Genomic DNA, 13,317 nt, shown 5'->3' with positions numbered 1-13,317 from the left:
AGCTTCAGATATATAAAATCTGCTGGGTTCACTCATGCCCTCGGATCTTCATGCTGGCATGTGAGATGAGAAACCCACATATGTGCTCTAACTTAGAACTGGGGCTTATGTGGTTTTGATCAAATGTTTACAGTTTTTCCTTAGAAGAATATAGCATAAGAAAATGTTGTGAGTGCACAGAACAGGATTAATCTTTTTATATATATATAGCCACTTATACTTTTATTGCACTATGATATATACAATTAATGTCTGAGATATTTTTGATTAAGGAAAACAGACATCACCTTTTGTTTCTTTTAGTTAATTTTTTTCCCTCTAGTTTTAGAGCTTTTCAAGTAAAATCTTAGGCCACATGAATGGATAAAACCTCTTTTGGAAGAAATGTTTGTGAGCTTTAATGTGCTTGATATATGATATATATATTTTTTATGTTTTTTTGGTAAGAAGTTCTGTGGTATTCTTCCTGTGCTTCCCCTCATCCTGAGGTGCTATTTTATCTAAGAGTCAGTCAGTAGTCTGCCTTTTGAAGATAATGCTGAAGTGCTGTATCACCTTAAATGACATAGCACTTCTACCATCTGAACAGGTACATAGGACTGATGTAGACTTCCTAGCATGTCTACTGTTAAAATACAGTTTAATTAGGTTCCTATCTCATTCTCTTAAGTAATGCTTTGTAGGTACTTCCCTTTGAAGGCCACAAAGTATTTCCAGAAGCATAAACCATTGAAGAATCTTGCTTATAGGTATGCATTAAAATAAATGCCTTTATTAAGATCCGTGACTACTAAAAAATAATAAAAAGAAATGTATTTCTTTTTATATGAAATGTATATGAAACAGAATCCCCAAATAGTTTAGCAAAGGCAGGGCCTAATATCAGGTAATTTAAAAATGGTCTAAGGAACTGAGAAGTGAACTGAAGGAGGAACTGATTTTACAATAAACTTTAAAATGTTATAGAAAAGCAAAACAACAGATGTTCAAGAGAATTTCTGTGCTTAAGTTTAAAAGAACGAAAATCTGAATGGGAAGAATTACATGCATATAAATTCCCTTTTCTAAAATTTATGTCCCCTGTTTATGAGCAAAACTTTGTTTGCAATCTCTTCTAAGGGGGTGGAGAGATGAGGGAGTTGAGCAGTGGTTTGTGAATGTGTGAGTAAAGACATGGGCAGCTGATTGTTAATGTTCTTGTAATTCAGTTTATAATTTGGAGCCATGAAAAGCACCAAATTGAAGTGGCTCAGCTGCCTGCCAGCCCCTGGCTTTTCTGGGATATCAGTATGCTAGAACACAGTGGGCTTGGCCTTTGACCCATAGAGAGCAGTATGGATATGCTCATGCTAGCCTGCAGTTACAGTATCCCTTTCTTTACATGCAGTCCTGCAGCTTGGGACCTAGTTGTATTTCAGGAGGATAGAGGCAACTGTTCCATGTAATTATATTTTTTTCTTGGTAAATCAAAATTTATTATTGGGAATGATAGAATAAGTTAGTATGTATGTATTAAAATAGGGTAGCCACTCATTCTGAAAACATTAATTGTATTGAAATGACATACCAACCAGCCATCTATTATATATGTGTCTATTCCTAGGCCTCATAGCCATCTGTATATTTAAACATTTTAAATGCCCATTTGGACCGTTAAATAACAGTGGTGGAGGACACAGATTGGAGTTTTATCTCTGTTAAGTTTAAGTCAGGAATGAAATTCCAAAGCATGGGCTACTAGTAGGAGGGGCACTGATGTTGAAATGATCCATGTTCTTGGTAATCATTTCCCCAGTAACTGTAGGTGCTCGAGCTTAATGCTGAACTTCGAAGTAATTTTTGTACTTAAGTTTAGGAGTTTCCGTTTATATAGCAAAAATTGCCTTGGTCTATATTCATATAAATGGTGCTGAAAATGTGGATCCCTTACAAGAACTGCAGCAATCCACTGTAATGCTGATGACTTCTGAGTATTTTAGTATGGGAGCAAAGCCAAAGTGAATATATTTAATAAACTCCCTTCTCATTTCCATTGTGTTTATAAAACTGCTTTGGTATTGTTACCTGCATTTTAGCATATTCTAGCTTTCTGTGTTATGAAAACAACCAAACTTTAGAATTTCTGCCAGTGGTAATGGCATTTGGGGAATCCATCATGAAGGGACTGCACACTGTGAATGATGGCTGTGCTTCTCCCGGCTTGTTTCGCAACTTTTCTGTTGTCATTGTTAAGAAGGCAGCATTTGCAGCATTTGTCAACATACTCATCTGTTACGGAAAATGCCTCTGAGGCTTTGGGCAGTTTGGAGCCTTGATTCCTATCTGCAGGTTCATCCAGATGCCTGGCTTAGGGGCAGAGTTTCTTATGTCACTTACTGAATCTCTTGTCTTTGCTGTCAGAGGTTGAACCTACTCTGGGGTTTTGCTGTTGATCCTCTTTAGCACACCTGACTGCTGAAAAATAAATAACTAAAAATAAACTTAGAAAATAAAACTCAGAAAACTGGCTGTGTCACTGTGGTTAAATGCATGCTTTTGAGGACTTAGGCAGATTGTGATTCATGAGTTAGCATTCCAGCATCCCAAGGCTGGCCTGGGATGTGCAGAAGCCAACTCTTGACTTCACCTTGCCCTTGGTAGGTGGAGGAATGGAGGTTTGGGGCGGGATTGTTGGGGAGTGCTGCATAGTTAGATGAGATGAAGTGATTAGCCCAGTGCCCGACCCATAGTAAGGGCTCTGAAAAGGCACACAGTTATGGATATGGGTCTGTATTGAACATCAGCTGCTATTAGCAAGATGAGCTTGGATAAATTGCTGACACTTCTTAAATCTCATGGCTTCATCTCAACCATGCACAGTCTGTTTGAGGTGATAGTATGCATTAAGTGAGGTGCCAGCATGTAACAGATTTGGAGGAAGATGCCCACATAGCAGGGCTCCAGCCACAATCCTGACCCAGCCTTGCTGTGTTTTTGCTGAGGAGAGGCCTGTTGTGTGCAGTATATTCTTAGATCTCTGTGAACCATTGTGACTGCTGGAAGTGTACCTGGAAATGTAGTCACAAGAACTTATATATGTTGTGTATAAGTCTGACTCACTGAAAGAAGTTAATAATCCAAAGATGGGGCAAGATTTTCAAAGGTCTCTTGGGAATAGGAAATGGAGAACCAGTAGAGATCTGACTTCCTGTTAGCACTGAGTCTGGGGATCTTTTGCAAAATAGTGCAGGGCTTTGAAGGACCCACTGGTTGGGGGCATCTCTCAAGTGCAGTGCTAGGTTGGTAATGGGCAAAAAAAAAAAAAACACTACATGATAAATTTACAATAACAAACCATTCTCTTTCAATTCATTTGAATTACTCAGCCTTTTCAGTGTTCCCCTCTACTTGTCTGAGTTTATGTGCCTGGCTCATCTCTGAGGGCAATGTTTCTTGCATCTCTTCACTGGCCTTCTCCCACCCTAGGAAGTGGAAGACCAGAGGGTCCATGTTGTGGGTCTTATGGAGGAGTCCTTACAATCATCAGATGACAATACCAGCTGCATTTTATGTGTTGAAAATGAGCAGGTATTTATGCCGTGCATTCCCACTTCTGTTTTGCTCCAAGTTTGGAAATTGTTCCAGCAGTTAGAGTTGTTTCTCACCTTCCTACTCCTACTTCTGCCTTTTGTCTGGATTTAATTTCTTGTTTTTGTTCTTTGTCCAGAACATTAATCTCTTTCCCTAGTTGAGTGTGTGCTTAAGAATCTTGCCAAATTGAGTTCTAGAGAAGTTCCATTTATTTACATTCCTGCTGGAGAGTGTGAGGACCAGTTCCCTTAGGCCCTTTCCAACAGGAGCATTTTCTTTGCCAAGCTGATAGTTGGAAGTTTGGTTTGCATTCCGTTACTTGAGTAAAGTTGTCATACTTTCATTTGAATAAGCCATTTGCTGGTCATTTTCTGGGACTCAGTTGTTCCTTACCTTTGTCCATCAGTTAATTTTCTAACTACCTTTGGTTTTTATATCTATTTAATAGAAGAGAGATTTTGTAGGTTTGGGAGAAGTGAGAATGGGAGGCAGACAGAGGGGTAATTGGGAATCCTGTTGGCCCTTTTGTTGCAAGTAACAGATGCTCATGAGCTCACTCAGGTTATCTTAGTTTCTGGGTGGCTTGGCCTTCTTCAGAGATAAAGAGGGCTGTGGCACAGGTGTGTGGGGCCAGAACATGTTGAGGGGAGGAAGGTCCAAATGGCATGGTCCATCATCAACTGCCTGCTCTGGCCAACTGTGATTTTGAGCTATGGGAAGCAAAGATCAGCTAGCTGAGGCTGGGCCCTCTCAAACCCCTCTCCCACCCCTCTCCCTCCCTCCCTGATTTTTTCAGAGCTTTTGTGCATTTATAATAGATGAGCTGAACTAGCATGACCCCAGGGGTGGAATTACAAAGCAGTTTGGTCTTCTGTTGTTCAGGATGACTTCAGTGCAGAACTTCTTCCCCTACTCCTCAATGAAAACTCGACTTGATGTCCTGTGACATTGCCGACTGAACACTCTGGGGTAATAGAGCTGATTGTCATCCTAAATTGCCAGATACTATTTGGGTTAGCTTTCTATCACTGTAACAAATACCCAGGATAATCAGCTTACAAAGAGAAAAGGGTTATTTTGGCTCAGTTTTAGAGGTTTCAACCCATGATCGGGGACTCACTTTGTTGAAGCCTGTGGCAACACTGCACATCATGGCAGGAGCATGTGGTGGAACCAAATTTCTCACTTCATGGCCAAGAAGCAAAGAGGAAGAAGAGACCAGTGTTCTAGAATCACTTTTGAAGGAATGCCCACCACTGACCTAAAGATCTTTCATTGCCCACCTCTTAAAGGTTTCTTCATCTCCAGTAGTGCTAACCAGGCACCTGGCCTTCAACACATGGGCCTTTGGAGGGTTGGGAGAGGACACTGAAGAGTCAAACTGTAGCACCTTTCTAATTCAGAAATTAAAACATCCCATCTTTGTAGAGTCAGAGCTACAACTTAATTGTTGGCTGTCTTGTCAAGTCAGGACCAGAAAGCAGACTTGGGGTTCCCAGTATGTGTTAGAAATGGAAAGAGGCCCAAGTCAGGGCACCAGGAGTATGTAGAGCTGGATTTCCAACTAAGGTGGGAGAGGCCTGGGGACCGTTTTTTACTCTTTTCCAAAGAGAGTGTTGTTAAACAGCAGTGAGCAGCACAGTGGCTCTGGGAACGGGTAGAAGGACAGCTGGATTAGGATGCAGCCTTGCCAGGTAAGGTGGAGGAAGCACTTTTGAGCTCCATCACCATGGGCTTGCAAGCCTCTGCCCTAATGGCTGGGGAAGAGCTGGCCAGCTCTCCTCTACTTGGGCCAAGAGAGCATTCCCCGTTCATCAAGTGGAAGATCTGAGGGTAATCTTAGGCCTACAGCAAAGAGTGAAAAGAATTACTCCATTTATTGATTCTGTTTTGGTCTTTGGATTCAGGGGTTTCTGAATCTGAGATAAGATTAGGCTTTGTTCCTTGAAAGCTCTAGTCATTTTTCTTTGTTGAAGGCAACCCCAAGTATTCATAGATTCATTGGCTCAGGTGCTTCCCTGAGGCTTGGAAACTTAGCAGATGTGGCACCATGGACTTTTTGAACTGCCATTGATTGATCATGATCTGTAGATTCCGATGTCACAGTACAATTAGAACTAGGAAAGATCTTGCCCCTGAGTACGAAGGCTGATCCAGGGGGCACCAGTCACTTGCCTGCCTCATGGCTAATAAGCAGCAGGGACAGAATGAGGACTCAAAGCTCCTGACTTAATTTTTTCTTTTGTTCAAAGATCAGAATATTGAGCTGTAAAATTAGCATGATACTTACTGGCTTATGCTGTTCAGGTAAAACTGCTGGGTCAAGCTGGGGATCCTGGCGGAAAATGAAGGATACAAGTAGTACCTGCCTTCCCCCATCCGGTGTTGCTTTTGATATTGTTAGCAAGGGGAACTCAGAAGAGGATGGTTGTGTCTGTGATCCTGGAGACACTCAAGATTCTCTCCTGATGTGAGCTAGTGAGACCACAAGGCACACAGGAAAGAACAAAGTGAGAGCTATGTGGAAATAGTGTTGTCAGGGTGGGACCCTGCTAGAGGAATGGAGGTCATGGAAAAGTTGATACATGTAACTCCTCTAAATAGAGATGTCAGGGGGAACTGGGGAGGGTGCAGACTTGCTCCCCTCACCACCCCACCATGGTAGCACCACTTCCCAGGGGGGAAATTCTGCTTGGGGTGACATACCCCCTTACTGTCTTTAAGGTGGCCAGGAACAGAACCCACTCTGACACTAGCTAGGCATGAAGACATACATGCCCCAATACTGTGGGTGAAAGCAATGACGATGACCTCTTAAAACTTCAAAAACAGCTGGGTGTGGTGATGCACGCCTATTATCCCAGCATTTGGGAGGCGAAAGCAGGAGGATTACAAGTTTCTGGCCAGCCTGAGCTGTGTATTGAGACCCTATCTCAAAACAAAACAAAACAAAACTGTGATTAGTATGTAAGAAAAGCACAATAGAGGTAGGACTAAGAGCTGGATTTTTAACTAAAAAGATGTAATAAAGCAGCAGAAGAAAAGAAAACATAATCTGTAGCAAGTTAGTAGGACATTTATAATTTTATGGATTAAATCTTACGTATTAAAGAACTAGTATGAAGAAGCTGGAAAGGTGAGTGCCATCTTTGAGTTAAGATGTCATATTTTAAAAAGAGTAATTCTTCTCACATAAAAACTGATTAAGAGCAAGACTCCCAGATATGGACAGGAGGAGTTTTAGGCTCTATTCTTCTCAGACTCAGCCAATGTGACTAATGTTGGGATTCTCACTTTAGGAAAAGGGTAGAGAATTCAGAGAGGGTTCAGATAAGTACTTTCAGTATTACTGAAGCTATGTAGAAGTAAAAGTGATTTTAATACAGAATCAAATCAGATGAAATAGGTTCTATTTAAGACTAGGAGTTAAGGGAAATATCCCAAGGTATTTCTTGGTTTTACCTGGTAAGGCAAAGGGTCAAATTTTAGTATCTCAAAAAAAAAAAAAAAATGTCAGGATTAGGATATCAAGTGCCTTTGTGGTATGTAAACAAATGGTGAGGATAAGAAAATCAAGAAACTAAAAGCAATCTCAAGTATATGACAAATGTTTAACCTTTACTTACAGCAAAATTAGAGTAGGAAACCTTTGACAGTGTATGGGTACAAAAAAGTACCTCTGTACCCTCTGAAACAAAATAAGCATTTTAAATCCTCTGAGCAGTGACAAAACTTACATCCATTAAATACATTAACAGCACTTGTTATATTTGTCTCTGCAGTTAGTTTGAATCAAAGGCTTCACAAAAATTTTAATGTGATTGGTGTCAACAGTTTAAACCCAGAATTCTGAAGTGAAATGGAAAAACCTGTAAACTGACAGCCGTAGTGTATGATTCCCAGTAGATTTAATCTTGTTAAAAGAAAAAATAAAACCCAGGATTGCTGCTGCTGTTCAGATCTGAAGTGAAGAATGAGTTAATTTTATTTTCCCATTGTTGGAGATCATGTTCTTAAACTGGATTATCATAAAGGGCTAGATGAGAAAGGTGCCTTAGCAAAGTGTGGCCAGAGAAGTGATGTGGAAGTCATGCTGTGCTCTAGCAAGGACTCCAGGTTGGAAACTCTTCAGTGAGTAAGCACGGGTGTGTTGGTATTGGGCAGAATCTTGTGTGTGACTCTCGATTTTCTGAAGCTTTTTGACTCCTTGGTCATACAAGCTTTAGATAATCACATATCGAAACACCAATAAGCAAGCCAAAAGTACGTCACTGAATCCAAGGAACAAGGTGTTTGCCACCACAAGCCTCATGGATGTGGCAGCCCTGGGTAACGGGCCTGCTTCATGGTGATATGTCTGGTGCTGGGTGATGGGGTATACAACCCTGAACCTGCCTTGAAATGAGAGATGGTGTGAACTTTGCCTTCAGGAGGTGGTTTGTTCAAACCGTGGGTCTCTGCAGTTCACAGCCCCGTCCTGCAGGAAACCAGAGTCCACCTGGCTGGTCATACATGTTTGCAGACTCATGGTGGGGAACAACTGCCTCTAAATATTGTAGTATTCACTAGTCTCTATGTCAGTGAATTTCCATGATGTTGTATAGTGAGTGGGTACAACCAGTTTTAGCTGTCCATCCCCATCTCCTCCCTTCTTTAACCTAAGGAACTCTTTTATTCTGGAGACAAATGCTCCTAGGTGTCTGGCACTGTGGTTTAAAAACATACTTCCATGGAAGCTAATGCCAAGTCTTGCTAGTAAAGTGCACTTGGAGTTATATTAAAAAGAGGTAGCGCGTAAAAAACATTTGCTGATTCAGGCAAGCTATAAAAGTGCATATATATTAGGCAGTTTCTAAGAGACCCTGGTTGATTGCAATGAGGCAGAAAAAAAAATTATCACTAAAATATTTTTGAAGGTATTGATCATAATTTTCCTGGAAATACTTGGACTTGACAAAGTTTTTTTTTTTTGTGCTCTTCCTAGGAGAGATCTGCAGCAGCTAACACAAGACCTAACCTTCTGTCTTATGGCAAAAAGAAAACCTAAGCTTTAAATCTCTTAAGCTCTTCATCATTTCCCCCTTTGAAATCAGACAGTAAAGTATGTAATTTGTTTTGTTTTCTGAGTTTTGAGTTGAGTTTGGGTTATTTTGATTATATTATATGATTTCTCTCATGTTGTATATTGTGTGGTGTTTCAGACATTTAGCCTTTGAAGGTCCAGGCAACAGGGCCTTTTACATTTTTCTTCACATTTTCTCTACATCCTGTTTCATGTGTGGTTAGATCAGCTGATGAGTCACCTGATGTTTTGCTGCTTCAAATGACAGAAATAGAGATTCAAAATAACCACAAAGAGGAGTATCTCCAATGTTTACCAAACACATTGCTGAAAAACATACTTTTCTATGGTTCAAATGCTGTTTACAAAGGAGCCGTGTGAGGGCCGTGTGTGCAGTGCAGACAGCTCAATACTGAGTGACCATGTCTTTCTGAGTCCTACCACAGACTGCATGACAGCTTTGGTTACCAAAAGGGGGTGTGTGTCAGAACTTAGAACATGAAAAAGCCCTTTTCCTGGATGGTGCACTGGTTTGATCTATGAAGACTTTCATCGTTAGGTTTAGTGGCTAGCTCTCTTGCAAGGCCAGAGGCCAGAAACTGGCTGGTTGGCTGGTACAAACCAGCACATGATGTTCTGGGCACTGGTCTACTCAGAGGCTCACTTGAGTAGAAAGATTTTTAAATATAGGAAAACTTCTCAAGGTTATGTAATTTAATTACAAGAATGTAAATACTTTCTATTTTGTAATACACATTTTCATTCTGCTTTAGTTTGAAGAGAAAATTCAGTCAAGGGAACTACTGAATCTATAAATGGATGTGTTTCTAGAAAATAAGGTTCCCTCTGAAGAAAGAAAATCTCCTCAAACAGGGAACAATTAAGAGAATAGGGAGGGCCTGGGGTGTAGCTCAGCAGTTCAGTGCTTGCCTAGCATGTACAAAGCCCAGTGCTACAAAGAGGGGTGGGGAGTAGGGACCTGCTGACTTTTCTCACTAAAGCTGTAACTGAGTAAACTTTCCTCTTGTTGATCCAACCCTGCCAGATCCAGAAAGTGCTGTGTTATGCTCCAGCTACCCTTCCTCCTGGGCCTTGCACCCTACCTCCTCTCTCTCCCCAGAGTATTTATTGGGAAAATTTAAGAGTGAAGTATGAAGCTGTAAATATTGCAAAGATTTACTCAGCCTCATCTAATTTTTTTTTTTTTATACTTTGGATTGAATCCAGGGCCTCACACATGCTAGGCAAATGTTCTACCACTTGAGTTGTGCTCCTAGCCCTCATCTGATATATCTTAAACCAATATTAAGTGTTTCTGAGGACATTTCCAAGTCAAACCACCTGCCAAAGCTACAAAACAAAGGAGAATACCACCTTTGGTAGAAGACAATACCAACACAGGCAGCAAGGGGAGTTACTTTACCCTGTGATACAAACAGGTGGCTTAATCTGCCCCAGTGAAAGATTCTCCAGTGAGTGAAGGCTTCTGCCAATGTGCAAATCTCAGTACTCCCTAAGCTCTAGGGCTGGCAGGTCCAGTCCTTTCATGACTTAGAGCAAACCTCATCTAGTTCTGTTTGCTCAGTTCCCAGGTGTCATAGATGAGATCCCTGTAACTAGGGGCAGAACAAATGGCAACTGCATGTTGAGAATGACCTGTTGTGTACCCCTAAAAAATATGAGGCTGCTTTGATAATTCAGAGGAAATCCTCACTAGAGAAAGCCTATGCGTTGAACTGCCCAAACTCATTTCTCAGCATTTTAATGAAAATCTGCTTAGCGCTCTTGTATTTTTAGATTATATTTGTCTACAAGTAACCTTGAGAAAGTCACACCTGGTCTTTCCATAGTCCTTGACATGAGGATCTCATAGGCATGGTGTCCTTCTAAATATATCATCTATCTATCTCTCAGCTGAATGAACTGTACAAAAATAAACATGTTGGCAAAGTTGAAAGGTTGCCCCAATGCCTCTGGAAAGTGGGAAGAAGTGCCCCTGTGCTCACTTGAAGGATGGAATTCTTGGTGCAAGAATTGCAATTGGAGAATCTTCCATCTCAAGTTCTGCTTCAGGAGCCCAGGTGTGTGTCAGGTTTTGACACTGCAGCCCAGGAAAAGGAAGTGTAAGAGGGAGCCTGCACTTTGCATAAGCCCTGCAAAAATCACAGCTCCGAAGTTGAGGCCTGGGACTGGTGTTGCTTCCTGGGCTCTCAGGAACTCTGCCACAACATGATGGCTCTCATCTTTAGCACGGTCAGCAGCCCTGGAGTTATACTCACATGTTCAAATTACATAGAGAAGCGCTGATAGCTGATCTTTCCTGGATTCAGAGGGAAAGGATTTTGCCTTTTCAGTTTAATCTGTAAGTTCCAACCCCAGAAGCACGAAAGTCACACATGTTAAAAAATACTGCTGTTTAATTTTCTAGTCATGTACTTTAAAAAAGCCAATACAATCAGACTTTCCTCCCCTCACCATATTTCCAGATCTGCCTCTGAAACCACCCCAAAGTGGCTACATGTCTTCAGCATTCATGTAGGTAAATGGAGGAAAAGCCACTTTGAGGAAGCATGTGAGGACTTGTCCCCATGGTGGGCACATCTGAAGGGCAATGGGCACCCAGAAATGGGAGTGCAACCCTGTGATGTTCACAGCCAATTTTGTGCCCTTACAGTCTTTTTTTTTTTTTTTTTTCCTGTTAGGAATGGTATGATCACACAGCACTGAAACAATAAGACACTGAAACAAGGCCTGACAGTTTTCCCCCTTTTGCCCTTCCAACTTATACTTTCAATCTCTTTTTGTCTACATCAGTGGACCCACTTATTCCAGGGTTACCCATTATGAAAAATAGTTCTGTTGTCATTCACTGGCCCTACATTCATTAAAAAATAAGGGACTTTGTAAAGCTGCTGCAAATAAGATACAATGGTCATCAGTACAATAGGATTCAGCTGCAGACTTGGAGCACGCAAGCAGTAGCCATATTATATTAGAGACATTTTATTGAAAATGCGAAAATAGGAAATGTATTATAGCCTAAAATAAATTACATAACATATACAGCATATATTTATATCTTTAAAATATTTGTTTGGTTCTTTCAGTCTAGTTATTTTGACTAAATTAGAATTTAGTGAACTGTGTCCATAATTCTTTTTTTAAAGGAAAAAAAACCCGCTTTCCAAAACTTAGAAAAATATACTGCGCTAAATGGATTTCCAATGTGTCATTTCAGGGACTATCACATAGTGACTTTGATAACTGTTTATAAAATGTCTTGCTTTGTGGTGTGTAAGAAGAAAGTACCATAGTACACTCTGAATTACCTGTACCGCAGAGTTGTGACTAGGAATGGCAGAACCAGGTAATAAATCTACTTCAGAAGTTTACGAGACAGCAACCTGGCATTAGAATGCTAGATTATGACTTAGAGCTTCTGTTCACTGTAAAAAGTAAATGGCGAGTTAGAAAGCTCTACTTAACTCACTCTAGTGCCATCTTCTGGAAAGGAGAGTGAAAAGCCAGCCTTTGGGGAAAGTCATGCGTGAAGGATGCTGAGCTGACATTTGGAGATACGCTTTTGTGACAGTTTTACAAAGTTAGCTCATGTATATACATGGTGGGGAGCAGCAGCTCACTGAGAGCTAGGAAAAAAACGCAAAGTGAGATGCTGTTGTCGATCATGTCGGTTTGCTACTCCAGCGGCATCACAAACCCTTCTACAGATTATTTCCTACACCAGCCCAGCTTGGTCACGCATCTGTCCCTCTGGGTGAGCGGTGACTCTGGGCTGCAGCCTGTTGCCCACCTTTTATGTGCATGTGGTAAACAGTTGATAGCCGCATGTGGGAGGGAGTGGAAGTGGCCACCAGCTTGTATCATGGTACTGGGAAGCACATCAAATGGGGCTGCACTTTAACCTGATGATCTTAAGAGGCAAAAAGGAACAGGAAAGAGTCTGTGGCCTGGGAGGCAATGGCACAGCCGCAGTACTTTGGTTCCAAGTGGAGATTGTCCCAGGGAGGAGTAGAAACTTCAACCAAGAGGCAGCTATGTCTTTTGGGTTTTTCATGAAGCAGGGTACAAAGTCATGGTTGTGTTTACAAAGTGACAGTAAAGACCTTTTGTTAGGTCTCCACATCAGTGTGAGCATACCCAGTATGCTAGACAATTGACCTGAAACCTTTAAATCAAGGCATCTTTCGTTACCAAAAAAAAAAAAAAGGAACAAAATGTGATGGAGAGGTGGAGAGGGAAGAGATGATGTGAAGTGTTGTCTCAGCTGTCCCTGCAGTGTCCCGTCATGTGTCCTGTGCTTCATTCATTCTCCTCTCTCATTTCCACAATGTCTGTTACCTCCTCTGTTGGAGGCATATCGGTCATTGCAGAGTCTTCCCCCTCAGTGGCTGACTCATTCTCCATCTTCTTTTTCTAGATCAAATTAGACTCATCAGAGGGAGGCTGTGAGTAGGTGTGTGCCACAGCAGAACCATGAACAGGGGAGTTTAGGATTAGCGTCCAGGCTGCATTCTGCACAACAGGGTACAGTGTATTCCTTTCACTTTGGTTTTTTTACACCTGCTATGTGCCTGGCTCCCAATCCACTCATCTCTCCATGGTTTCACTGTGGCTCATGTGTGTCTTCCATGTCACTTCCCTATTCCCCTCAGCTTAAATGAAAT

General features: G+C 41.4%; 2 protein-coding genes across 4 annotated transcripts in view; one reads left to right on the top strand and one right to left on the bottom strand.

Annotated features, from left to right (window-relative positions):
• The window catches only part of Otulin (OTU deubiquitinase with linear linkage specificity), a 39,146-nt gene extending 27,849 nt beyond the window's left edge, over positions 1-11,297 (top strand). For both annotated transcript variants that reach the window (XR_002212013.2, XM_074077713.1), the window contains one exon: positions 8,555-11,297. Coding sequence is in view for 1 of the 2 variants with exons in the window: in XM_074077713.1 (XP_073933814.1) it covers positions 8,555-8,617 (63 nt within the window). In the remaining variant the exon portion in view is untranslated. The remainder of the gene's footprint in view (positions 1-8,554) is intronic.
• Positions 11,032-13,317, bottom strand: part of Ankh (ANKH inorganic pyrophosphate transport regulator) — a 134,758-nt gene continuing 132,472 nt past the window's right edge. For both annotated transcript variants that reach the window (XM_074077711.1, XM_020157837.2), the window contains exon 12: positions 11,032-13,066. In XM_074077711.1, the coding sequence (XP_073933812.1) occupies positions 12,953-13,066 (114 nt within the window). In that variant the 3' untranslated portion in view covers positions 11,032-12,952. The remainder of the gene's footprint in view (positions 13,067-13,317) is intronic.

This window comes from Castor canadensis, chromosome 6 (assembly GCF_047511655.1).
Source record: "Castor canadensis chromosome 6, mCasCan1.hap1v2, whole genome shotgun sequence".
Lineage (NCBI taxonomy): Eukaryota > Metazoa > Chordata > Mammalia > Rodentia > Castoridae > Castor > Castor canadensis.
Note: the sequence above shows the minus strand (reverse complement) of the source record. Positions and strands in the feature narration are given on the sequence as shown.